The sequence below is a fragment of the Hemibagrus wyckioides genome, linkage group LG09 (assembly GCF_019097595.1).
Source record: "Hemibagrus wyckioides isolate EC202008001 linkage group LG09, SWU_Hwy_1.0, whole genome shotgun sequence".
NCBI classification, from domain to species: Eukaryota; Metazoa; Chordata; class Actinopteri; order Siluriformes; family Bagridae; genus Hemibagrus; species Hemibagrus wyckioides.
In genome coordinates, this window is record NC_080718.1 from 24,085,852 (window position 1) to 24,113,156 (window position 27,305).

Below are 27,305 nucleotides of genomic sequence, written 5' to 3' on the forward strand. Positions count from 1 at the left end.
CATATCACTGATAAATCTCTTGTATTCCGTGAATGTTGTGAAGCATGAAGCACCCTGCAGGGGGTTACGATCCTGACACTAACACACTTGGGGAGATACCGGTCTCTGGGTGAGCGTCACTGTTGAGCTTTGAGGGTTGATTATGTAGAGTTTCACACAGTAATCAGGTAAGAGGCAGCTGTCTGCTAAAGATGCATCCCAAATCACATACTCACACACTAGAAAGAAAGAAAGAAAGAAAGAAAGAAAGAAAGAAAGAAAGAAGTGTCTGTATGTGAGAGAGAGAGAGAGAGAGAGAGTTACAGTGAGAGTAACGTGTGCAGTGATGAACACTTCTATCTGTCTAAGTGATTTTACTATAAACAGGAGTGTTTCAGTTTTTCTGCCATCATCATCATCATCATCACTCCAGCTGAAAGAGCTGTGCAGGATTAAGACAGAGAAGATACACTGCTGACTAGGAGAAAGAGATGATTCCGTTTTCATACACACACACACACACACACACCCTTACACACTCACTCAGTCACACACATACTCAGTCTCAGCCATAGAGACTCATACACTCAATCACACACACACTCCCTCATACACTCACTCAGTCACACACACACTCTCTCTCCTTCATACACTCAATCACAATCACACACACAGTCCAGCACACACTCACTCAGCCACAGTCACACACACACACCCTCTCACTCACACACACACCCTCTCATACACAAACTCACACACGCACTCTCCGTCATACACACACAGTCACAGACACACACCCTCTCACACACTCACAGTTATGCACACACCTTCATATATGCACTCACACACAACACACATACTCACACTCTCCCTCATGCACACACACTCAGTCAAAGTCTCTCTCTCACACACACACACAGTCTCATACACTCAATCACACACAACACACATACTCACACCATCCCTCATGCCAACACACACGCAGTCAAAGTCTCTCTCTCACACACACACACAGCCTCATACACTCAATCACACACAACACACATACTCACACTATCCCTCATGCCAACACACACGCAGTCAAAGTCTCTCTCACACACACACACAGCCTCATACACCCACTCACACTCTCTCCCAATCACACACACTCTCCCTCAAAACACTCACTTACACTCACTGTCTCTCCCAATCACACACCCTCTCCCTCATACACCCACTCACACTCTCTCCCAATCACACACACCCTCATACACTCACACACACACACACACAGCCTCATACACCCACTCACACTCTCTCCCAATCACACACACCCTCATACACTCACACACACACACACACACAGCCTCATACACCCACTCACACTCTCTCCCAATCACACACACCCTCATACACTCACACACACACACACACACACACACACACACACACACACAGCCTCATACACCCACTCACACTCTCTCTCTCCCAATCACACACACCCTCATACACTCACACACACACACACACACACACACAAATATACACTAGTCTAAAGGAATGTAAAGCACTCTGGTTGTAATGGTTGATGGTGGCTGGCTCTATCACAAACATCATCATTACTTACTCCGAGACCCCAGACACGGACGACACGAATACCGAGAGACTCTGTGAGCATTTCCTCTGTTCCAGCACAGCGCACACGCGCACACACACACCAGTCACCTTGTCACTTATCATCCGTTTACGGCTGGTTAAGAGTGTGTACTTATGGGTGTGTGTGTGTGTGTGTGTGTGTGTGTGTGTGTGTGTCCCAGCCTCTAAATATGGTCACATGATATCCTGCTGTAATAAATCACTGGTTAATCATTACATCAGAGCTCTGAGATATTAAAATTACAAAGGCTTGGATTTAAACACGAGCTAACTTTAGCTAGCGTAAAGCTCAGAAACCTTCACAGCACATGCAGTAACACTACAGGAAGAGAGTCACACACACAGAGGTGGTGTAACGTGACCTGACACACAGCAGAGCACAGCACAGTTAGCACATCCTCAAGCCCTTCACCACAGCAATGTGTTTACTAATTACAGAACAATCACCACACATGTACACACACGCGCTTACACACACGCGCTTACACACACACGCGCTTACACACACGCGCTTACACACACACGCTTACACACACACACGCTTACACACACACACGCTTACACACACACACGCGCTTACACACACACACGCGCTTACACACACACGCGCTTACACACACACACGCTTACACACACACGCTTACACACACACACTTACACACACACACACGCTTACACACACACGCTTACACACACACACACGCTTACACACACGCGCTTACACACACGCGCTTACACACACACACGCTTACACACACACACGCTTACACACACACACACTTACACACACACACTTACACACACACACTTACACACACACACACACGCTTACACACACACGCTTACACACACACACTTACACACACACACTTACACACACACACACACACACGCTTACACACACACGCGCTTACACACACACGCGCTTACACACACACGCGCTTACACACACACACACACACACGCGCTTACACACACACGCGCTTACACACACGCGCTTACACACACGCGCTTACACACACACACACACACGCTTACACACACACGCTTACACACACACGCTTACACACACACACGCGCTTACACACACACACGCGCTTACACACACACGCTTACACACACACGCTTACACACACGCTTACACACACACGCTTACACACACACGCTTACACACACACGCTTACACACACGCTTACACACACACGCTTACACACACACGCTTACACACACACGCTTACACACACACACACGCTTACACACACACGCTTACACACACACACGCTTACACACACACACACACGCTTACACACACACACACGCGCTTACACACACACACGCGCTTACACACACACACGCGCTTACACACACACACACGCGCTTACACACACACTTACACACACGCGCTTACACATACACACGCGCGCTTACACACACACACACGCGCGCTTACACACACGCGCGCGCTTACACACACGCGCGCGCTTACACACACACCCGCGCGCTTACACACACACCCGCGCGCTTACACACACGCGCGCGCTTACACAGACACCCGCGCGCTTACACACACCCGCGCGCTTACACACACCCGCGCGCTTACACACACCCGCGCGCTTACACACACACGCGCGCTTACACACACACGCGCTTACACACACACGCGCTTACACACACACACGCGCTTACACACACGCGCTTACACACACGCGCGCGCGCTTACACACACGCGCGCGCGCTTACACACACGCGCGCGCTTACACACACACGCGCGCTTACACACACGCGCGCTTACACACACGCGCGCTTACACACACGCGCGCTTACACACACGCGCGCTTACACACACACGCGCGCTTACACACACACGCGCGCTTACACACACACGCGCTTACACACACACGCGCTTACACACACGCGCTTACACACACGCGCTTACACACACGCGCGCGCGCTTACACACACACACGCGCGCTTACACACACGCGCTTACACACACACACGCGCTTACACACACTCTCTCGCTCGCGCGCACTCTCCCTCGCGCACTCGCTCGCGCGCACTCTCCCTCGCGCACTCGCTCGCACTCTCCCTCGCGCACTCGCTCGCGCGCACTCTCCCTCGCACACTCGCTCGCGCGCACTCTCCCTTGCACACGCACACTCTCCCTCACACACTCGCTCACACACACTCTCCCTCACACACTCGCTCACACACACTCTCCCTCACACACTCGCTCACACACACTCTCCCTCACACACTCGCTCACACACACTCTCCCTCACACACTCGCTCACACACACTCTCCCTCACACACTCGCTCACACACACTCTCCCTCACACACTCGCTCACACACACTCTCCCTCACACACTCGCTCACGCACACTCTCCCTCACACACTCGCTCACGCACACTCTCCCTCACACACTCGCTCACGCACACTCTCCCTCACACACTCGCTCACGCACACTCTCCCTCACACACTCGCTCACGCACACTCTCCCTCACACACTCGCTCACGCACACTCTCCCTCACACACTCGCTCACGCACACTCTCCCTCACACACTCGCTCACGCACACTCTCCCTCATACACTCGCTCACGCACACTCTCCCTCACACACTCGCTCACGCACACTCTCCCTCACACACTCGCTCACGCACACTCTCCCTCACACACTCGCTCACACACACTCTCCCTCACACACTCGCTCACACACACTCTCCCTCACACACTCGCTCACGCACACTCTCCCTCATACACTCGCTCACGCACACTCTCCCTCACACACTCGCTCACGCACACTCTCCCTCACACACTCGCTCACACACACTCTCCCTCACACACTCGCTCACGCACACTCTCCCTCACACACTCGCTCACGCACACTCTCCCTCACACACTCGCTCACACACACTCTCCCTCATACACTCGCTCACACACACTCTCCCTCATACACTCGCTCATGCACACTCTCCCTCATACTCTTACTCAGTCACACACACATACTGTTCCTCACACACTCACTCACTCAAACTCTCCCTAAAAATGTTATCTATCTCTATAGAACAGACGAGAACACCCTTGCACTGGAGACTCCTTCAACGACCCGATTTTTCTTCATCTCGACATCGATTTTATTCCGATGCTCTGCTGTAAAAGACGCCAGCTGTTCATATGGAAATCTATATATATTAATTTATCTGAGGCACGCACCTCACACACCAGTCCCCGTGGAAGTTGTTACCATAGAAACACTAGCGACCATTTAAAAACCTGCACTTTTCCCCTGGCCTTTGTGACCGATCAGATCGGAGAATAACAGCAGTGCTGTGGTAGATGGAAGAAAGCACACACATCTGGATGTGCAATAAGAGAGGGGTGTGATGAATCACCTACAGTCGGCTATTTCCCAATAAAAGTGTTGTGGGTTATACTGGACACACACAGAGGTGTGTGTGTGATCATATTAACGTAGCAAAATTTCCAAATGATTTTGAACTGCTATGGCTGTGTATAGCAAAAAAAAAACCCACTTCCTTTGAGCCGTGTGTGTGTGTGTGTGTGTTTAAAGGGCTGACCTCCAGCCATAAACATGTTCATGTGGCTGCAAACAGGAAGATTTTAGAAAGATCCAACTCTCTGACCATATAAACACAGCTGAACAAATATACAGAGCTTTGTACCGACTCCCAGAACACACTCACACACACGCACACACACACTCTCACACTCACTCACACACACACACTCACACTCACACTCACACTCACACACTCACACTCACACTCACACACTCACACACTCACACACACACTCACACACTCACACACTCACACACTCACACACACACACACACTCACACACTCACACACTCACACACTCACACACACACACACACTCACACACACACACACACTCACACACACACACACACTCACACACACACACACACTCACACTCACTCACACTCACTCACACATCACTACTCTAATCGCATACACTTTATCAGCACAATACACTCACTTTCCCAGAATTTTTTTTACTTTCCCATCCATCACTACCATTTTTCGAGTCTGGCTTTTGTGGTGACATTGACTTCAGGGGGGTGTAAAGGGGGCGTGGCCAATTGTTAAATATGAATATTCATGAGTTGTGTTCATGTTACCTCAATTGTAGTACCATAATCCTGTAAACAAACACCTGAATTTGGATTGATAAAGATCCCTAACTAGTTAACAGCTATAATTAAGCTCTTTTGTTTTAATTAACTAACTAAAGTGAATGATATAAAGTATAAACAGCAGCAGAGATATTTACTGTACAGCCAAGTCATCCTGAGGAAGGAAGGAAGGAAGGAATGAAAGTTGTTTTATATTCTTTATTTCATCCTCTCAGAGCAAAGATATCCCATGTGCGATAATCCAGAACGGCTTTATCTGTCTGATGACCGCGAAGGAGGGCAGCGAAGACGGGGAGAAAAAGATGGTTTCAGGAGATACAGGCTATTAAGGCTACAAAATAACCCAAAAGGTTCAACGTACTATGGAGATAAAACACACAATTTGTTTCTGGTGGCGCAAAAAAACCCCAGACATTTCCCTGTTTACTCCTGTTTACTACTCACAAACACTGCTTCATGGGTTTTTTTAAGCATCATTCATAAAAAATTGTGTATCGGTCAGAACATTTAATTTGTGCTGGAATGACCAACACGGACTTCATCGTATAAGACTGATCAAATTCTTTTCTAGGCACCGTTAGGAAATCTTCCTTCTTCACGAGACACACATTTGTAATATGCAAATCGTGATAATGATAATGATGATGATACAATGAATATGCAAATTAGGCTGTGACATCATCTGTGGACTTTTTCAGCATGTATTAGATATTTTTTCCCTGAAAGAGAGTAGGCACTGGGAATCTTTCTGAGGGAAAGTAAAGATACATCAGTGGTCATTAATTTTTTTTTTATATTATAATATATTATTATATATTATTTTATTTATTATATATTTTTTTTATTTTTATTTTTTTTTTAAAGGTAAAATCCATTTATTTTCCTCAAATAAAAGGCTTTAATAAGTCACTTGGATGGGATCAAGAGTACTTTTAGTACATCATTAAGTGTGGAAAGTGCACATGGAGTACTTTAAATAAGGTTCTCCTTAATAACGTCATTAATAAAATAAATTATTTTAATGTACACGCTAATCAGACAAAACGCGTCTCCGTAAACCCAGGGAGAAGGGAAAGCAACACTTAGCACCTTTATTTCTGAGCGTCTAGCTTTCAGAATATCGCTTCACAGATTAGCGATGACAATTTAGTGCCCTGCTTTTCCTGAGACTGTAGTGAGTACCCTTTTTACTCTTTAGAGAGAAGCGAGTACACTTTTTTCTCCTGAGTAATGAGTGCCACTTTCTCCAGAGACTATAGCTAGTGCCTTTTTTCTCCTGAGTAGTTAGTACTCTTTTTCTCCTTAGAGAGTAGCAAGTACCATTTTTTTCTCCTGAGAAAGTAGTTAGTACCTTTTATTTCTCCTGAGTAGTAAGTACCCCTTTTCACCTGAGAGAGTAGTGAGTACCTTTTCACCTTAGAGAGTAGTTAGTACCCTTTTCACCTTAGAGAGTAGTGAGTACCCTGTTTCCCCTTAGAGAGTACCAGTTTTTTCCTGAGACCGTAGTTAGTACCCGTTTTCCCCTTAGAGAGAAGCAAGTACCCTTTTTTTCTCCTGAGACTGTATTTTGTACTTTTTTTCCCTCCTGAGTAGTGAGTACCCTTTTCACCTCCTGAGTAGTGAGTACCCTTTTCACCTCCTGAGTAGTGAGTACCCTTTTCACCTGAGCGAGTAGTTAGTACCCTTTTTCCCCTTAGAGAGTTGTTAGTACCCTTTTTCTCCCGAGACTATAGCCAATACTTTTTTTCTTCTGAATAGTGAATATCTTTTCCTCCTTAGAGTAGCAAGTACCCTTTTCTCTCCTGAGATTATAGCTAGTACCTTTTATTCTCCTGAGTAGTTAGTACCTTTTTCCTCCTCCTACCTGTAATCTTTACACTCTACAGGACCACTGAGTGTTATTAAACAGTGCCATGTTTGGGTACCATTGGTCCCAAAAACAAAAACTTTCTGCTTCCTAAAACCATTAAACTGTCTCCAAAAGGATTTAAATCTCGGCTTGAACCCTGAGGAGGCTCGGGAAAGTGATTTATGTTCACTACTAACTAACCAGGTTTAGCTAACCAACCCAGACCAGGTGAGTTTGCGGGTTAATGAGACAGAAGGTGGTGAGTTAATGCCTGGGGTTCAGAGTCTCACCTCCGTCTCCAGCTGCACCAGCTCCATTTTGGGCCATGGCTCTGCAAGCTGCGCGAGCGGCATTTTCCCCGGTCTCTAGTTTCTGTTCGCTTCTGAAGTGTAGAACTGTAACGGGAGGTTCTGCGTCTCCGGGGCTGATGAAGCAAATCCCGGTGGTGAGGTTTAGGTGACCGCGGCGGTCCTCCGATGAGAAACGGGATGGTCACTTGTACTCCACGCTCACGCGCTACACAAACGCAGTCACCGTTGTAGATGACGCACGAGGCGGGATTCCTCACGGTTCTCCTCCTCCTCAGAAGAAGAAGAAGAAATTAAGAATGAATCCGGAGCTCGCGCTGGTGCAGGTACGGTTTATTTTTTTTTACACGCGCATTCCTTTGAAAGGCGACAGACAGGAAACGCGGCTTCCCGGCACACAGACGATGGTAACGCTACTCTCGTAAAGCGATACTTCCGCACTGCGCGCGCTTGCACGGCTGACACTGTGTTTCTAAATCTGAAAGCACCGACGTGACCCAACCTCGACTGCCCGATTCCGCTCTGAAACGAAGACCGTCACTCTGTGCACGGAGAAGCGTAAAAACGCACGAGCCCCACCGCGTGCACGCGCTGTGCGGCGCCGCCTTCCGGCCGCTTCGTGAAAAGGTGCTGCTCGCGCGCAAACAAGAGTCTAGGTTTTCCTAAACAATTATAACGCGCGTACATTTATGAAGCCTGTATGGTGTTATAATACACGATATAATAATGTTTAGACTCCTAGCTTCATTTATTCTGATCAGTTTATATGAAAACAAGCTTTGCTTCTACTCCATTCGGCAAGTTCAACAAAATTTGACAACTTTTTCCAATCTTTAGCTAGCCCATTTGAGTGAGAGTTATATTTCAGGTCTTTGTTGACAGTCTTTGTTAACTTCTTCAGCAGTTTGAGCAACAGTAGCTCGTCTGTTGGATCAGATCACACCGGCCAGTCTTCGCTCCCCACGTGCATCATTGAACCTTGACCGCCCATGACCCTGTCACCGGTTCACCACTGTTCCTTCCTTGGACCACTTTTGATAGATACTGACCACTGCAGACCGGGAACACCCCACAAGAGCTGCAGTTTTGGAGATGCTCTGATCCAGTGGTCTAGCCATCACAATTTGGCCCTTGTCGAACTCGCTCAAATCCTTACGCTTGTCCATTTTTCCTGCTTCTAACACATCAACTTTGAGGACAAAATGTTCACCTGCTGCCTAATATATCCCACCCACTAACAGGTGCCATGATGAGGAGATCATCAGTCTTATTCACTTCACTTCATTGGTCGTTGTACATGTATATAGTATTTAACCTGGAGAACAGAACAGAACAGAAATTGAAACTCAATAACCAGAGAAAGGTTCATGGGTGGCCAAGGCTCATTGATGGACTTGCGTGAGCCGATCCAACAGACGAGCTACTGTTGCTCAAACTGCTGAAGAAGTTAATGCTGGTTCTGATAGAAAGGTGTCAGAATACACAGTGCATCACAGTTTGTTGTGTTTTTGGCAGCAAAAGGGGGACCAACACAATATTAGGCAGGTGGTCATAATGTTATGCCTGATCTGTGTATAGTATCTGCATTTCTTCAAAATAAGTTAGGATGAATGTATTAATCAATGTTCGTAGTATACAATTAGTGCACAAGGAAATGGGCGATGTTCGTAGTGTTTAACGTTTGTATGCATTTAAAGGACAAATTCACAGAAATCTGCTTTTTATATTAAGGTATCTTTTCTATGATGTACAGAATGTCACATATTTCTACTATCTATAGTAGAAGTATTTCATGAAATCCAAATTGAGCTGTAAGAGTCATAAATCTGACACTGATGTCTCTAATTAGTATTGTGTGAAAGTGAAAAAATGACACTAATTAGCACACTTTAGACAATAAGAACATTTAAAACTTATGTTCATATCATATGGCAGACGTCTTCTTCACAGAGGAGCCAGACGTCATTAGACCTACTTTCAAAAGGCTATTTTCAGTTTATTGTCCTTTTGCTTTTGTCAATATCTCTGCTCCAATTTTGTTCGTCCTTTTTTTTCAGACTTTCCCTTGCTGCGATTAGAGTGAAAGTACTAAAAGCCGTAAAGCCTAGTTTTAATAAGCATACAGGTTTGCATTCAGTTTTTGGAAAAAAATTTACTTTATGTACCATGCAATATTGCTTTATTATCATAATTATCAGACAGGCTCTGGATCCAGAAGCATGTACCCAAAAAGTGAATGAATGAATGAATGAATGAATAATTGAAGGTTGTCCAATACTATATTTACACTGACCAGGCATAACATTATGACCACTTGCCCAATATTGTGTTGGTGCTGCCAAAACAGCCATGACCCATCATGCACTGTGTATTCTGACACCTTTCTATCAGAACCAGCATTAACTTCTTCATGACCCTGTCACCGGTTCACCACTGTTCCTTCCTTGGACAACTTTTGATAGATACTGACCACTGCAGACCGGGAACACCCCACAACAGCTGCAGGTTTGGAGATGCTCTGATCCAATAAATAAACTGTGTGTTTATATATATATATATATTGTTTTTTATCATATTTCATTTTTGTTATAGTCTGTTTTATTTGTGTAGAAGTTTATTTGTGGTGTTAAAACTCCTAATCACTTCTCTATGAACACTTCACCCTGTGGCCTTCCTGCTCATATGGTACTTAGTATAAGCATCAGAAAACCGCAAGACAAGTAAAAGGCATTTCTCTCTCTTTATTTCTCTTTCTCTCTCTCTCTCTCTCTCTCTCTCTCTCTCTCGCTCTCTCTTTTGACGAATGACTCAAAATCTCAACATAAATTAACATCCAGATGTGTTTCCAGATCAGACAGGCTTACACATCTCATACAAATTCACACAGCACTGAGAATATTATTAGGTGTGGTGTCTCTAATATCTACATCTGTTCATCCTTATCTCTGTGGTTCAGCCCAACTCCAGACTCCATTTTCCACAGAATCTTGGCAAGCCACCAAGAATGTACTCCTCTAATTGAATACCCTGTAACATCTACTACTCACTTTCAGCCAGTGCTAATGCAGTGCTCAGTTCCACCCCTGGACTGTCCTGGATTGATTTATTACTAATGATCACAGAATGTGTTCTGCTTTATCATACTCAACAGTTTTATGGTATGAACTAATCTAATAATAGCTAGAAGATGTTCTTGAGTATAACAGGTTCCAGCTCTCCAGCATCAATGAGCCATGAGGTGGAAGAACGTGGATCCTGGAAATCGGACCTAAAGTGGAGAGTATTTTCAGAATGCTGGAATTATTATGGGCAGCTGTTGCCTTGCAGGAAGACGGTCCTGGGTTCGAACAGACAGGGGCCTTTTTGTGTGGAGTTTGCATGTTCTCCCCGGTGCCTGCGTGGGTTTACTCCTGGTACTCCGATTTCCTCCCACAGTCCAAAAACATGTACATTAGGTTGATTAGTAATTCTAAATTGCCCATAGGAGTGAGTGTGTGTGTGGTTGTCTGTCTATATGTGTGGCCCTGTGATGGACTGGTGACCTGTCCAGGGTGTACCCCTGCCTTTCGCCCAATGTGTGCTGGGATAGGCTCCAGCAGATCCCCGTGACCCTAATTAGGAATAAAGCGGGTATAGAAAATTGAAGGATGGATGGAATTATTATTTTGGATGTATGTCTCTGTACATAGTCCTATAGAGATGGATTATAGAAATTCTCAAGGATGTTGATTCAATTACACCGTAACCGCTCCTGAGAAATATATATATATATATATAATGTTCCATATATATGTTCCATGTGGCATATATATATATATATATATATATATATATATATATATATATATATATATATATATATATATATATATATATATATATATATATATATATATATATTTGAGTGAATGCTTACTGTCCTTGGTTATAAGCCAGACTTATCCTCCATCAGGGACACTGCAAACCACAGGGGACTTTATTACACAGCAACAATGAAAACATTCAGCAATTTTCAGTTCTTTCTCGATTGTGTCATCGGTGTATGAGGTGAAGCTGGGAAGATTTGCAGCACAGTAGGAGAGGAGTTTGACTGCTGTTTAAAGAGCTCTCCAAACAAAGCTCACTCCTCAGCATGGCTTCATACACACTCGCTAACATATTTCACACACACAAACACGCACAAGTGGAAGAATTGTCACCAAGAAGCCACTGAATGATGATGGATTTCCCTTTTTTCACTGTGGGGATCATCACACTCTCACTTCCAGGCCTGGACTCTTTCTGTTCTACAGTATGAAGCAGATATGTGCCAATCATCCTGATTATATACAACTGCTGAATTCTTGATTCTGATTGGCCAGAAGATGTTGGTTAACCCCATGCAAAGTGTTACTGGGATATCTGGGACACAGTAACTGTAAATGAATGAATGAATAAATGAATGAATGAATGAATGAATGAATGACTAAAGTGTTCTGATAATAAGCAGCATGATAAAATTAAAAGAATTTTCATCACATCTTTGAATCAAACATTTAGACACAGCTACATGTATGCATTAATTATTATTATTATTATTATTATTATTATTATTATTATTATTATTATTATTATTTAATTAAATAGATATACAAAATAATAATGTTTATTATAAATTTAGAAATGATTAATTATTTATTTATTTAATATATTATTTTTAAATGTATTTGAATTAATAAATTAATTACATTTATGTATTACTATTTCTTTAGCCTTATCAGCTAAAGAAATGTGACTTGCCTCGAAATGGAGGTGCATTTTTTTAAAAAAGGAAAGTGAGTGACTGCAGAGAGGAAACCAAATCTCTTTCTACTGAGATTTATATGTACAGTAGGTCTCAGTGACATATGGCCTGATGAGGGTTTAAGCTCAACATGGCCACCTAGAGGACAGTGATGGATCACACCACATATCTCAGTTTAAGTCTTGAAATAGTCCTAAAAGTATTTGCACACTTGAATAATTTTAGTTCACATTTCTAAAGTGTTCTCAGTAGAAACATAAGGTTTATATATGCATGCTGATGATTAAAGAATAAGGGTTAAAAAATAATAAGATTTCTACTAAAACCAAATTGTATTGTTTTGAATGATGACTGAGTTTCACTAATTCCAATTAGATGCTTTTTTTTCTGCAGCTAGCTGTGAAATATCAGACCTGTGCCGAAGAAAAAAAGTGCAATTACTTTATTAAAAAAGAAGGAAATGTTATGTATTAATTTATGTATTAAAATGTGTTTTAATTCAAAATCAAACAGCAGGTTAAAATCCAAATGTAAAATTAAATAAATAAATAAATAATAATAATAAACTGACAAAAAGCTTTGGATTTTAAAAAAATTATAACATATTACAGAACTTGTAATAATGAAAAATTCATAATATTAAATATACAAGGCAGAAAAAACAAGCATCTGTGGTACTTTTTTGTTGTTGTTGTATTTGTGAATGAACCTCCTTTATTTTCTGTACATTTTTTGTTTGTTTGTTTGTTTGTTTTCTCAGGGTTTTACTTCAGAGATTCCCAAAATTAAAATTTAATATTTAAAAATAAATACATTTAAAAGATATATATATATATATATACACATCTTTTCAAGATTCTTTAGCATTCTTTTTTGTCACTGTCACTGTTGTTATTGATTCTTTTAGTGCAATTCTCATATAATGTGGTGCAAATTATGCATCTATTTTAACAAATGAAATAATGAAATAAAAACAACTGCAGCCAAGGCAATATTAATAAATAAGTCGATTATTGTAAGGTATAAATAAGTATGTAAATAATATATATACACTATATTGCCAAAAGTATTCGCTCACCTGCCTTGACTCGCATATGAACTCCCATTCCTAATCCATAGGGTTCAATATGACGTCGGTCCACCCTTTGCAGCTATAACAGCTTCAACTCTTCTGGGAAGGCTGTCCACAAGGTTTAGGAGTGTGTTTATGGGAATTTTTGACTATTCTTCCAGAAGCGCATTTGTGAGGTCACACACTGATGTTGGACGAGAAGGCCTGGCTCTCAGTCTCCGCTCTAATTCATCCCAAAGGTGTTCTATCGGGTTGAGGTCAGGACTCTGTGCAGGCCAGTCAAGTTCATCCACACCAGACTCTGTCATCCATGTCTTTATGGACCTTGCTTTGTGCACTGGTGCACAGTCATGTTGGAAGAGGAAGGGGCCAGCTCCAAACTGTTCCCACAAAGTTGGGAGCATGGAATTGTCCAAAATGTCTTGGTATTCTGAAGCATTCAGAGTTCCTTTCACTGGAACTAAGGGGCCAAGCCCAGCTCCTGAAAAACAACCCCACACCATAATCCCCCCTCCACCAAACTTTACACTTGGCACAATGCAGTCAGACAAGTACCGTTCTCCTGGCAACCGCCAAACCCAGACTCGTCCATCAGATTGCCAGATGGAGAAGCGCGATTCGTCACTCCAGAGAACGCGTCTCCACTGCTCTAGAGTCCAGTGGCGGCGTGCTTTACACCACTGCATCTGACGCTTTGCATTGCACTTGGTGATGTATGGCTTGGATGCAGCTGCTCGGCCATGGAAACCCATTCCATGAAGCTCTCTGCGCACTGTTCTTGAGCTGATCTGAAGGTCACATGAAGTTTGGAGGTCTGTAGCGATGGACTCTGCAGAAAGTTGGCGACCTCTTCGCACTATGCGCCTCAGCATCCGCTGACCCCGCTCCGTCAGTTTACGTGGCCTACCACTTCGTGGCTGAGTTGCTGTCGTTCCCAAACACTTCCACGTTCTTATAATACAGCTGACAGTTGACTGTGGAATATTTAGGAGCGAGGAAATTTCATGACTGGATTTGTTGCACAGGTGGCATCCTATCACAGTTCCACGCTGGAATTCACTGAGCTCCTGAGAGCGACCCATTCTTTCACAAATGTTTGTAAAAACAGTCTGCATGCCTAGGTGCTTGATTTTATACACCTGTGGCCATGGAAGTGATTGGAACACCTGATTCTGATTATTTGGATGGGTGAGTGAATACTTTTGGCAATATAGTGTATATATACAGTATATATATATATATATATATATATATATATATATATATATATATATATATATATATATATATATATATATATATAAATAAGTTATTGCACAATAGTTGAACATGGGGATTTGCATATAATGAGAGGGTATTAAAGTGTCACGGCATGTAAACATGTCAGATAATATAGATATAAAGTGCTGCAGAATGTAAAATACTGGATCAGAATTGTTGCGATCCTTCACCTTATGTGTATGTTAAGTGCAGCGTTTAGCTCCTGTATGTTTCTGAGGTAGAAGCTGTTGTTAGGTCTATTCGGTTCGTGAAGTGATGGACCTGAATCGTTTGCCAAGGGGCAGCAGTTTAAATATGTGATGTCCAGAATGAGAAGGGCCTTTTTACAGTAGGATGTTTGCTGTCATTTTAAGGCAACATACTGTATAAGGTTCCTTTAAGGAAGGCAGAGAGCAGTCGAGTTGATCACATCACCCCCTGGAGGGCTTTCTTGTCCACCTCTGAGCTGCTGGTGTACCAGGTGGAGATGCAGTACGTTAATACACTTCAGAAAATTGGTCTTGAATGATATCACTGTCAAATATTGAACTATTTAGAAACATTGAAATCCTACAGAAACAGATTTAGTATCATCACATATCAACTTAAGAATCAAAATCATATCTAGCACAGAACTCTAGCACAGATTCAGCAGTATTGTCAAATATCAAATTGCTGACTTAAACATTTTAATCGGATCATATATATATATATATATATATATATATATATATATATATATATATATATATATATATATATATATATATATATATATATATATATATATATATAGTACTCTCTGGATTTTGGACCAGATGTTGGTCCAACAATGAAGTATTTCAGCAGGACTGACAAAAGTACTGCAGAATGCTTGAGAAACACAGGGATAAAACCTAGCTGTAGTTTCTATTCTAATCACTATGGTTAAGAATTGAAAGGTTAGTGTTGTTGCCATTCAGTCACGTTTCTTATCCAGATGTTTGTAAGCAATGTGATGTAACTGGACCTTCAGGATGTAGAGATGATTAGAGGATCCTATTAAGCAACTATTGCTTTTACAGACTTTATAACTATTGCTTATGTGCATTTCTGTCCTTCACATTTTCTTCCAATAGTGTGTAGATGGAATTAGTGTTACGTCTATAAAGAACTTAGAAATTGCGCTGACCTTTCAGTTCCTCAGGAGCTCTGGGTTGCACAATTCCACGTGATTATAAACTGTTGTAGAAAGGACATTAGTTACATTATTTACAGTCCAGTGTCCATCAGATGAGGATGAGGTTCCCATCTGAGTCTGGTTCCTGTCAAGGTTTCTTCCTCATGTCATCTCAGGGAGTTTTTCCTTGCCACCATCTCCTCAGGTCTTGCTCACTAGGGATAAATGTTCAATTAATTTTAAACTTTTATTCTATGTTTTTATTCTATATTTCCGTAAAGCTGCTTTTAGACAACGTCCCTTGTTAAAAGTGCTATACAAATAAATTGAATTTATACCTTATGATTCTATTCCTCTTCTTATTTTTCTACAAATAATATTTTTACTGTGATTTTCTTCCTCTCATTAATTTCCAACCCCGGTGCCGTTGTAAATAAGGACTGGCTCAGAATGTCTATCACAATTTGCATACAATATACTGTAGAGAACATTCTCTCCTTTTTGAGTTGTGTTGCTGTGAGCTGCAGCGTGCTCAGACATGCAGAAGCAATCTGTGGTATTCGCTCTATCCCGCTTTCCATTCACAATAGGGAGGACTGTGGAGAAATTTTGATTTTAGATATATTTTAGATATAAAAAGGGGAAGGGTAAAGCTCTGTGTTTACGGCTCTCAGTCGGTATCAGAGATAATAACGTCAACCTTCTGAGCACCTTTGAGGAGCAACTATCTGATTAGAATTATTGTCTTAATAATTCCCAGTGGCAGAGCACTTTATTCTCTTTCTCACTGTCAGAGATTGCGGTGGATCTCGAGCCGATCCCGGGAACACTGGGCGTGAGGTGTGAGGAATACACCCTGCTGTACACACACATTCACACACTCATCAGACATACAGTAGAGCTATACACAGAAAATTCACATAGAAGGGAACCTGAACTCAGGATAAAATGGGTTAGGAAGGGTTAGGCTCATGATGGAGCAAAAGAATAAGGTTTCATCGTCTAGAGATTGTGAGCTCAAATCAGCGATATTAGGAAAATTCTGCTCTTAAGAGGGAGGAAGGGAGGGAGGAAAGCATCTTATACACTCTCCCCTTTCAATCACAGTAACACTAACCAGTCTTGACCATCTGTGAGCTCATGCATGTGGATGTGGGTGGATAGTGCTGTCCTCCTCCTCCTCCTCCTCCTCACGTTTCATGAGCAGCAGTTCAGAAAGATGCAGGTGGCTGGCTTCAAGTGGCCTCAGAGGATGCACCATAGACTAATTTGATGATCGTATAATATGGGAATTGGCCAAAAACAAAAAAGGAAATAAAATAGATGCTTAATTTAAATTATGAGTGAAGAATGCAAAGATATTGTGTAAATATAAACAATTATTATTATTATTATTATTATTATTATTATTCACCTACAGTCCGTACAGCATGCCTTATCATCACTAGCACTTGATTATGCATACACTACCTACTTATTTATTCCACATTATCTTACATCCAGCTTATTAAGGAGGTTCGAGCACATGTGAGACCAGACACAAGTGCACTCTTCAGCCTGACCTGAATGAAAATGCAAATTAAAGCTTGTTTTGCTTCCTAGCAGCATCTGTATAAATGTACTTATATGTAACATTAATGTGAAATACTGGATTGGATATAATGTGAGATTAAATTAAATTAAATTAAATTAAATTAAATTAAATTAAATTAAATTAAATTAAATTAAATTAAATTAAATTAAATTAAATTAAATTAAATTAAATTAAATTAAATTAAATTAAATTAATGTAGCCCTTGATTATTTACTCAGGGCTCAGGAGGTGATCTTTAAAAGCCAGGATTCGTGTGTGTTCGCTCAGGGGTTGTGTAAGGAACGAAACACTAGTGGGCGTGCTGTTATTGAAAAATAATAAATGAAGAGCTGGTGTGATGCAAAGTGGACAGACTAAAGTTAATTCATTTACGAACACCGCAAATCCTGAAGTGTTTTATTCCTCTGGGATCTACTCGATCTTGTTAACATCTACAGTTACTTGTTTAAACCAGAAACTGGATATCTGGATGTGGATTATTCATATAATAATACTCCTTAAACTCCTTAAATCCCTGAGTAGTTATTCAGCTATTGATTTAAAAGCATATTTTAAGCCCACTGATTCTGACTGGAAATCCTGGACAACCTTTCTCCTCCATTAGTGTGCTGGATAATCAGAAGAGTACATTCAGCCAGAGACCAATTCCTCTCTTTAAGTGGTGGGACATTTTCGTGTGCATTTTCATGTGCAATAATGAAATGAAATAACGGGAGCAATAGTAATTATGGGCTTTTCACCTATTAAAAATTATCACCAATTTACAATCCTTGTGTGCAATATTACAGTTCTACACTATTATTTGTACAGTATTTGTATTTATTTATTCTATTTTATGGTTTATTTATTTATTTATTTATTTATTTATTTATTTATTAATTAACTTATTTGTTTGTTTATTTTCTGCTTGTATATAGTGTATATTTCTTTGTTTTTCTCTTCCACTTTTATTAGAGCAATTGTAACATGGCAAAGCAATTTCCCCCTGGGAATAAAGTGATAAAGTGCTTTGAATCTTGAAACCCTTTCACCTGGGACAAGGGTCTCCAACATTCCCACAACTACCAGTAGCTCACTTCTGAGTATCTCGCCTAAAGGTTCAGAGATTATGAAAAAACAAAACTGATCAAATATTACCGTTAATATCAAAGATGTTCCCTTTTTCTTATAGAAAGAGTGTTTTTCAGTCATGTTGAGGCTATGAGGATACATGCTAGTGGACTTTTAAGTAAGATTTGCTGCTAAATAACAGAATCGATGTGAATGAGCAAAATCTGCTTTGGTTTATAGAAATAAGCTTTGTAAATAGATGTTGCTAATTATATACCACGAGTAGCTCTTAGCCACTTTGTCAAAGTAGCTCTCAGAGGAAAAAAAAACTGTTCCAACATGACTGCACACCAGGGCACAAAGCAAGGTCCATAAAGACATGGATGAGATAAGACATGGACTGGCCTGCACAGAGTCCTGACCTCAACCTGATAGAATACCTTTGGGGTAGATTAGAGCAGATACTGCGAACCAGACCTTCTCATCCAACATCAGTCCCTGACCTCAAGATAATGCACTTCTAGAGGAATGGTCAAACATTCCCATGAACACACTACTAAACCTTGTGGAAAGCCTTCCCAGAAGAGCTGAAGCTGTTATAGCTGCAAAGGGCGGGCCAACTCCATATTACCTTCATGTGCATGTAAAGGCAGACGTCCCAAAACTTTTGCCAATATTGTGTATGTGACATCGAGGACAACGAAAGGACTTGTACACAACTATTACAAAAGGTCAAAACATTCACTGATGCTCAAGGACACAACACAGTGCATTACAAGCCAGGGGGGTGTAAACTTTTGCAAAGAAAAACGATTAAATTGGTATTATTTTGCCTTCTGGGAAACATTTGAATATCTTATGTAGCTTCTGAAGGGTTGTAGTAAATGAAAATAATTAAAAATATGCTGGTCTGGGATCACATATACAATAAGCTGAAATATCACATGTCTGGGATTGTATTTCAGCATACAGTACAACACAAATATATAAAGACATCATGATGAGCAGTGAAGTCATTCTACTCAAATCACCAGGTGAGTTTAGGTTGGTTTTCTGACTCGAGCAGCCTTGCACAGATTGACTCGTGGACTTTAACCCATACATTCAAAGCACATTGTAAACTTTGAATCAACACCTTTTCAATGGTTCCTCATGAGAAACAGTTTGTGAATCAGTGAGCATGTACCGTACCATCAAGGGGGAAAAAAAAGGAAAGGAAAACGTAGCTCTGTGTAATTCTATTCATTTCAGAAGTTCACTCAAATACAAGCCCTTTCAAAAGGAACCAGCGTTTTTCAGGTGGAGCTCCAATAATGAAGCGCTTTCCTTTTTGTTAACTGGTAGAGTGTGTGCTGAGGCGTCTTGGAAAAGCTGTAGATCTACAGAGAAATTTATAACGCTGTATATGTATATGTAATAAAGATTTTCGGTGAAACATTAGCCTGTTGAAACAGAGGGTGGGGCGCTATAAAGTTCATCGCAGAGCTGATAGCAGCAGGCCATTGAAGGAAGCAAATCAGGGAGGGAACATTATATTTAGTGAAGGAGCTACATACATTTTAATCATTAATATGAAACAGATGTTTACATGTACAAATTTCACATAACAGATGTTTACAATTAGTCCACAAGACTAATACGCAAATCAACCAGTTCACAAGTTGTTATCCAGATGATCAATGACTTTATCTTGAGCAGTTAAATTGCCCACAGTTCTGGTGTAAAATCCTTCAGGTTCTGGACATTCTTTGCTTTTCCAGCATCTTCTGCAAATTTGACCCCATTCCAACAGCAGCGAGACTATGTTGCCAAAAGTTTTGGGACACCCCTCCAAATCATTGAATTCAGGTGTTGTTTTTCAGGAGTTGGGCTCGACCCCTTAGTTCCAGTGAAAGGAACTCTTAATGCTTCAGCATACCAAGACATTTTGGACAATTTCATGCTTCCAACTTTGTCGGATGACCCCTTCCTGTTCCAACACGACTGCACACCAGTGCGCAAAACAAGGTCTATAAAGACATGGATGAGTGAGTTTGGTGTGGAGGAACTTGACTGGCCTGCACAGAGTCCTGACCTCAACCTGATAGAACATGTTTGGGATGAATTAGAGCAGAGACTGTGAGCCAGACCTTCTTGTACAACATCAGTCAAAAATTCCCATAAACACACTCCTAAACCTTGTGGAAAGCGTTCCCAGAGGAGTTGAAGCTGTTATAGCTGCAAAGGGCGGGCCAACTCCATATTATATCCACGTACATGTACTGGCAGGCGTCCCAAAACTTTTGGCAATATAGTTTATATGACTTTGAGATCCATCTTTTCACACTGAGGACAACAAAAGGACTCGTACACAACTATCACAAAAGGTCAAAACATTCACTGATGCTCAAGGAGACAACACAGTGCATTACAAGCCAGGGGGGTGTAAACTTTTGCAAAGAAAAATGATGTAAATTGGTATTATTTTGCCTTCTAGGAAACACTTGAATATCTTATGTAGCTTCTGAAGGCCTGTACTAAATGAAAAAAACAAGATATTTAGATAAAATGCTAACATTTTACATGGATCATCCTGTTTAAATGTTTACACGCCCCTGGTTCTATGGTGTTGTGTGTGTTGATGCTGGAATACTAAAGGAAGAGATCTGTGGGCAGTTGCTTGTAAAACCTGCTTGTACACTGTGCTGTTGTGGCAGTTGTTCGCATGAAAAATCAATATTTTGTGTGGCTTTTATAAATGTTAAGGACCTGTGCCATGATGTAATGTAATGTTAGAGTGTCCAGTTGCGCAGTGTGCTTTGGATGCATTTACAACCTGGATAGCATCTGAAATATATCCAGATTTGTGGCAGTGGTGGATCAAGTGGTTAAGACTCTGGGTTGTTGACTGGAGGATCAGTGTTTACCCCCCCTTGAGCAAGGCCCCCAACCCACAGGCGGTGCTACCCTTCCCTCTGACCACAACCCCCAAGGATGGGATATGTGAGGAAAGAATTTCACTGTGCAGTAATGTATATGTGACAAATAAAGACAGTATTAACAAGGCCATGTAGGCTAATGTGAATAATTCCTATCCAGATATAACAGTGATACCTCAGATACATGAAACAGCTGTACAGGAGCTAGGATTTTATATTACAGCAGCTGTGTTGTTGCCTTACAGCCTCAGGGTTAGATCCTGAGCTCAGGTGAGTGTCTGTGTGGAATTTCACATGTTCTCACTCTGTCACTCTGGGTTTCCTTCATTTTCTCAGATTTTGCTCCCACCTCCACAAAAAACAGGCATAAAGGAGGATCGACTAGTCTAAATTGCCCCTAGGTGTAAATAAGAGTGGTGAATGTTTGTGCACAAGGTGCACAGTAACATACTGGCTTCCCAAACAAAAGCCCTAAACATCGGTTTCACTTTCAGGAAAGGAAAGAACCCTTCAATAACTGTTTGTTGACGAGTGTTAAAGAAGGAAGTCTGACTAAAAAAAACCAATGAAAAATGGTCTCAAATGATAATAAGAAAGAAAGAAAGAAAGAAAGAAAGAAAGAAAGAAAGAAAGAAAGAAAGAAAGAAAGAAAGAAAGAAAGAAAGAAAGAAAGAAAGCTTTATTTTCAAATATTTCTATTAGTCCTAAAACCTGTCAGCAGTTATCTTTATTAGCTCAAAAGTTAGCATCCATGTTGACCTGTCATTTATTTGATTGTACATTATTAGCATGTCTAATGATTTTAAAAAATCGAACGTTCAACTTTATTGTCATTGTGCAAAGTTCATGTACAAAATAATAATATATACACATAACATCAGCCATAACATTATGACCACTGAGAGGTGAAGTGAATAAGACTGATGATCTCCTCATCATGGCACCTGTTAGTGGGTGGGATATATTAGGCAGCAAGTCAACATTTTGTCCTCAAAGTTGATGTGTTAGAAGCAGGAAAAATGGATAAACGTAAGGATTTGAGCGAGTTTGAAGGGCCAAATTGTGATGGCTAGACCACTGGATCAGAGCATCTCCAAAACGGCAGCTCTTGTGGGGTCAGCAGAGGTCAGTATCTATCAAAAGTATCCTTTAAGTCCCTTTAATTTCCCCACACCTCTCACTTGCAAAATGACTTCTTATGACGTGAATTAAAGGCAGTATGAGTTTCATATCAGTTGCCCTTCTTCCTCTGAAGCCCAGTGCAAATCATGTTTTCTATCCCCGAAGGGCTGATATTAGCGCTTGTTGCAGTTACTAGTTTTGACCAGTAGGTGCATTAATCGCGAGGGACTCTAAATAGAAGTAGAAGTCTAAATAGTTGAGCAATTCAATGATATGGCTTATAACTGCAATAAACAAACAAACAAACAATGTTTTAAAATTGTTTTTTAGTCAATTAGATTTGAAGAGAATTAAAAAGTATGGAGAATAAATGATGGGGATGAGCCACCACTGAGAATTACACAAGAGTAAACAAACACATTATTAATATAGTTAGTTTATATATATATATATATATATATATATATATATATATATATATATATATATAGCACACAAAGCCTTAGGATTGTATTTATTTTTAGTTTTTAATCCAGTTGCGTAAACAATGATTTAAAAACAGAAGAGATCAGAGAGTATGACATCACACCTCGCGCCCCACGCTATTGGCTCTCCAGCGCCGCTTACCTGAAAATGGGCGTGGCCCACCTGACCGTAGGCGTAGATTTTATTAGGAACCGAGTTTTTCTCCCTCGACGTTGTTAAACAGGAAAGGTCCTGCTCAGCATTCCGGGTTTGGGACGGGATCGAACTCTCCCCAGACTCCGCTCATGGAGCATATCACGTCCTGGAGCGCGGAGAGGGTCAGCGCCTGGCTCAGAGGTAAAGTCCTGCTTTATTCGCTCAGGCCAGGTGAAGGGGGGAGGGGGGGAGGGAGGATATGTGTGTGTGAGTGAGTCGGGGAAAAATAGATAAAAAGAAACCGAGCACAATCCTCCGGGATGGCGGAGAGCAGGAATGAGGAAGTGAACGAGTGTGTGATCGTGTTTTAATAGAACGTGTGTTTTCTACAACACACACACACACACACACACACACACACAGAGGGCGCAAAAACTGGTCAGAAAATACCTAAGACCTCATATCATTTCCTTTCTCTGTTTACGAAATACACACACACACACACACACACACACACACACACACAGTGCTGGGAGTTGGCCGCAGGCTCTACAGTCACTGCGAGTATCAACTGGCCCAAGACTTCTTTCAGTGCATTACACCTCCAAGAATGTGACTAGACATCAAAATGCACACTTTTAACTATTAACCCTCATTTTATTTTCCTTTACCTGAGCCAGGATCATATTACACCACTAGATTATCTTCTAGGAACCAGAAATCCGTGTTTATTCCATGTTTCTCCCTACAGTAGGCTGGGTCAAAGTCAGCAGTTATATTTAATAGGAAGCTGAGAGCTTTACATCCTTGTTGACGTTTTCTAGTTCATTTATTTCAGTGAGCCTTATAGAATGTGTCCCAAAACAGCCATATATACACGCTGCTACTAATAATATTAACATTACTTCTAATTTTCATGCTTATTTGCATGAAACCTGCTTGAAACTGCGTCAACAACAGGATTTCAGACACCGAGTCTAAGTCAGCTGTTATCTCCATTAAGCAAGCTGAAAAGTTTGCATCCCAGCTGACTTGCCCAAGCTCATTTGACTGTGTGTCTAAACACTAAGAGGTAGCTCATTTCTTTATTTAGCGTTTAAACAGACAAGTGAACAGGATTTGGAGAACAGCTGAAATCTTTCTCAGAGATACACATGAAATACAGACAGTGATCCTAGCTACAGAGTGATGTGTAAGATAAAATGCCAGGGGGTTCCTAATAAAGTGGCTACTGAGTGAATGTTAGTGGAGTAACGTTTAGAGGATCGGTGCATCGATTTAAAAGGTGATTTATATGCATCGACGAGAGAGTATTGTTGATTAGAATTGATTATAAATGGCTTGTTATTGAAAAGGGTGTTACAAATAATTCAGATTTTTTTAAACTGATGTGTAAATTGGTTCTTGTTAATTAAAAAAAAAAAGTACCAGAGATTCAGAATAAATCAGATCATATTGTTTTATATTTCTAATTTCAAATACAAATTTTATACAGTCTTTGAATGTTCTTGTTACAAAATAAAAAAAAAACTAAAAATAAATAAATAAATAAAATAAAGATTTAAGGAAATATAAAACTAGCAGAATAAATACAAATATTTTAAAAATGAGAAAATCTAATAAGATATTTTATATATATATATATATATATATATATATATATATATATATATATATATATATATATATATATATATATATATATCATTGTGGATATTTAGCGGTATCTGAATTGAATATGAATTGTAATTGAAACATTTATTATTCTGTAAAAGATTGCCTTAAGAAAAAGTTGCATATTGTGTGGAGGCCTGAGATTTACCCCATTAGTGTATGGTATTGTTCTTGGTGTTAAAGTGTGAGAAGAAAAATACTGACAAGTAAGTAGCTCAGTCACCACCTGAATCTTGAGCAGGTCATTTCCTTCAAATAAAATGCATAATTATTTTATCGTGGATAAAGAAGGTTGTGAGTTCAAATCCCAGGCCACTGAGCTACAACTGCTGGGCCCCTGAGCAAGGCTCTTAACCCTCAGTTGGTCAGTTGTATAAAAATTGTAAGTCGCTCTGGATAAAAGTGTCTGCTAAAATGCCAGAAATGTAAATGTTATCATTGTCATCATCATAATAACAATATGGACAAAAAATAGGCATGCTACTGTGTTATAATGCAGTTTATTATCCTTACAGGTGCATGTGTAGCTTGAATGAGTTGTAGAGATTGTTGTGCAGTAAAGAGAAATATATTTATTAAATGAATATCAAATCAAAGAGCCTTCAACTTAAAGGAATAAAACATTTTCGGATATGATGATGTAGGGAAGTGATCACAACAGATAATTTTCGTCACGTTACCTTCCTGATAAAGTTGACTATTTTCCTATTAGATATAGGCACCACTTCAGTGTCCTCTTGTACCACAGTAATTAGGCAACAGTAATAATTTGTTTATTAACCAGTCATGTAAATCTCGCCTATGGTGTGTAATAGAGCTGAGGTATCTGAAGATGTGATATTAATTGAATCAATTGTTTTGCTTGGCTTTTCTGCAAGAATCTTGTTGTATATCTCTCACCTGCTCTGTTTATAATCATTAGATGTCTAACATCTTGTAAATAACGTGAGCATGTACACTAGGGTCCGGTGTCACATGATCTAGGAAATCAGTTCCTCCAGGATTGTGCGATTACAGAAGTGAACACTAAATCTAGCACATGCATTGATATTCCAAAGAGTTTTTAAAAATTAGCTGAGATTTCCATCAGATTTAGACCGAGATACTTCGAACGACGTCATCACAAGCTGAAGCCTTCTTCCTAACACGTGTGTCCATCAGGAGTACAGCTCTCATACAGGCATTTCACACTTGAAATTGTTAACCCCTGGTCATCCTAAACCCCGGATAAACGGAATCCTGGGTTATCTGTAATCGTGAATCACACTGCTCATACTATACCTGGGGTTAACTGTTAATCCTGGGTATTCATTAACAGATGTTAAACCCTGGGTTAACGTTCTTATTTGCATATTTGCGGTGTCTCGTGCAGGAAAGACGAGACCAGTCGTGTTTCATGTACATTGAAATTGATCAACATAACGTGGCGCTGCGGAGAGCAATTGGCGTATGATATCAAAGTACCACAAAAGCTATTTAAAAGCGTTATCCATTATTTTGGTACTAGCTTTGGGTCACAGGGTCACATGACATAGAAGCTATTAAAGACATAGTGTTTTTTTAAAATATAAATTAAAATAAAAATAACAAAAGAGATTTTTGGGGATACAAAGAGGTGTACCCAGTGGAGGTGTTCAAGTAGATCATTTTGGTACTAGTTTGGGGTCACAGGGTCACATGACCTAGAAGCTATTGAAGAAATAATAAATTTATAAATAATAAATTAATAATAGCAAATTAATTCACATGATACATAATTAATACTATCAATTAATTCAATTAATTCAATTTTTATTTATAAATAAACAAATGCTGTTTGCAATGCCGCATGCCATATGTATATTTAAGAAGAAATTAGAATAACTGGGGAACGTAGTCAGTTAAGTAACAAGTACCACATTTCACTTGTACAGAAATTTGTCGACGGTCCCTAAACTAGCGCTTCCGAATGTCTGTCTAATGTCCGAATATCAAACTAACTTCACTGCGGTTCTGATTATGTCGTGATCATGAGAAAACAAAAGCAAAAAAAAATAATATCACATGCCCTCTCTGGGCTTCCGTAGGTAGGAGTTCCTGTGAATCAAGCATTACTGGCC

The 27,305-nt window shown here is 40.6% G+C and overlaps 2 protein-coding genes and 1 long non-coding RNA gene across 6 annotated transcripts in view; 1 reads left to right on the forward strand and 2 right to left on the reverse strand.

Annotated features, from left to right (window-relative positions):
* The window catches only part of rps6ka1 (ribosomal protein S6 kinase a, polypeptide 1), a 100,047-nt gene extending 91,530 nt beyond the window's left edge, over window positions 1-8,517 (reverse strand). For 2 of the 3 annotated variants that reach the window (XM_058398937.1, XM_058398935.1), the window contains exon 1: window positions 7,936-8,516. In XM_058398937.1, coding sequence (XP_058254920.1) covers window positions 7,936-7,998 — 63 coding nt within the window. In that variant the 5' untranslated portion in view covers window positions 7,999-8,516. Of the gene's footprint in view, window positions 1-7,935 lie in introns of all 3 variants that reach the window. The other variant, XM_058398933.1, reaches the window with a different exon arrangement.
* A 6,622-nt stretch (window positions 8,518-15,139) lies between these two features.
* On the reverse strand, window positions 15,140-23,678 carry LOC131359407 (uncharacterized). The gene is made up of 3 exons (XR_009205778.1): window positions 23,539-23,678; window positions 16,240-16,442; window positions 15,140-15,602 (listed from the first exon to the last, which is right to left on the reverse strand). It is a non-coding gene; the product is annotated as an uncharacterized LOC131359407 (long non-coding RNA).
* cnksr1 (connector enhancer of kinase suppressor of Ras 1) overlaps window positions 23,571-27,305 on the forward strand; it is a 69,413-nt gene continuing 65,678 nt past the window's right edge. For both annotated transcript variants that reach the window (XM_058399281.1, XM_058399282.1), the window contains exon 1: window positions 23,571-23,733. In XM_058399281.1, coding sequence (XP_058255264.1) covers window positions 23,682-23,733 — 52 coding nt within the window. In that variant the 5' untranslated portion in view covers window positions 23,571-23,681. The remainder of the gene's footprint in view (window positions 23,734-27,305) is intronic.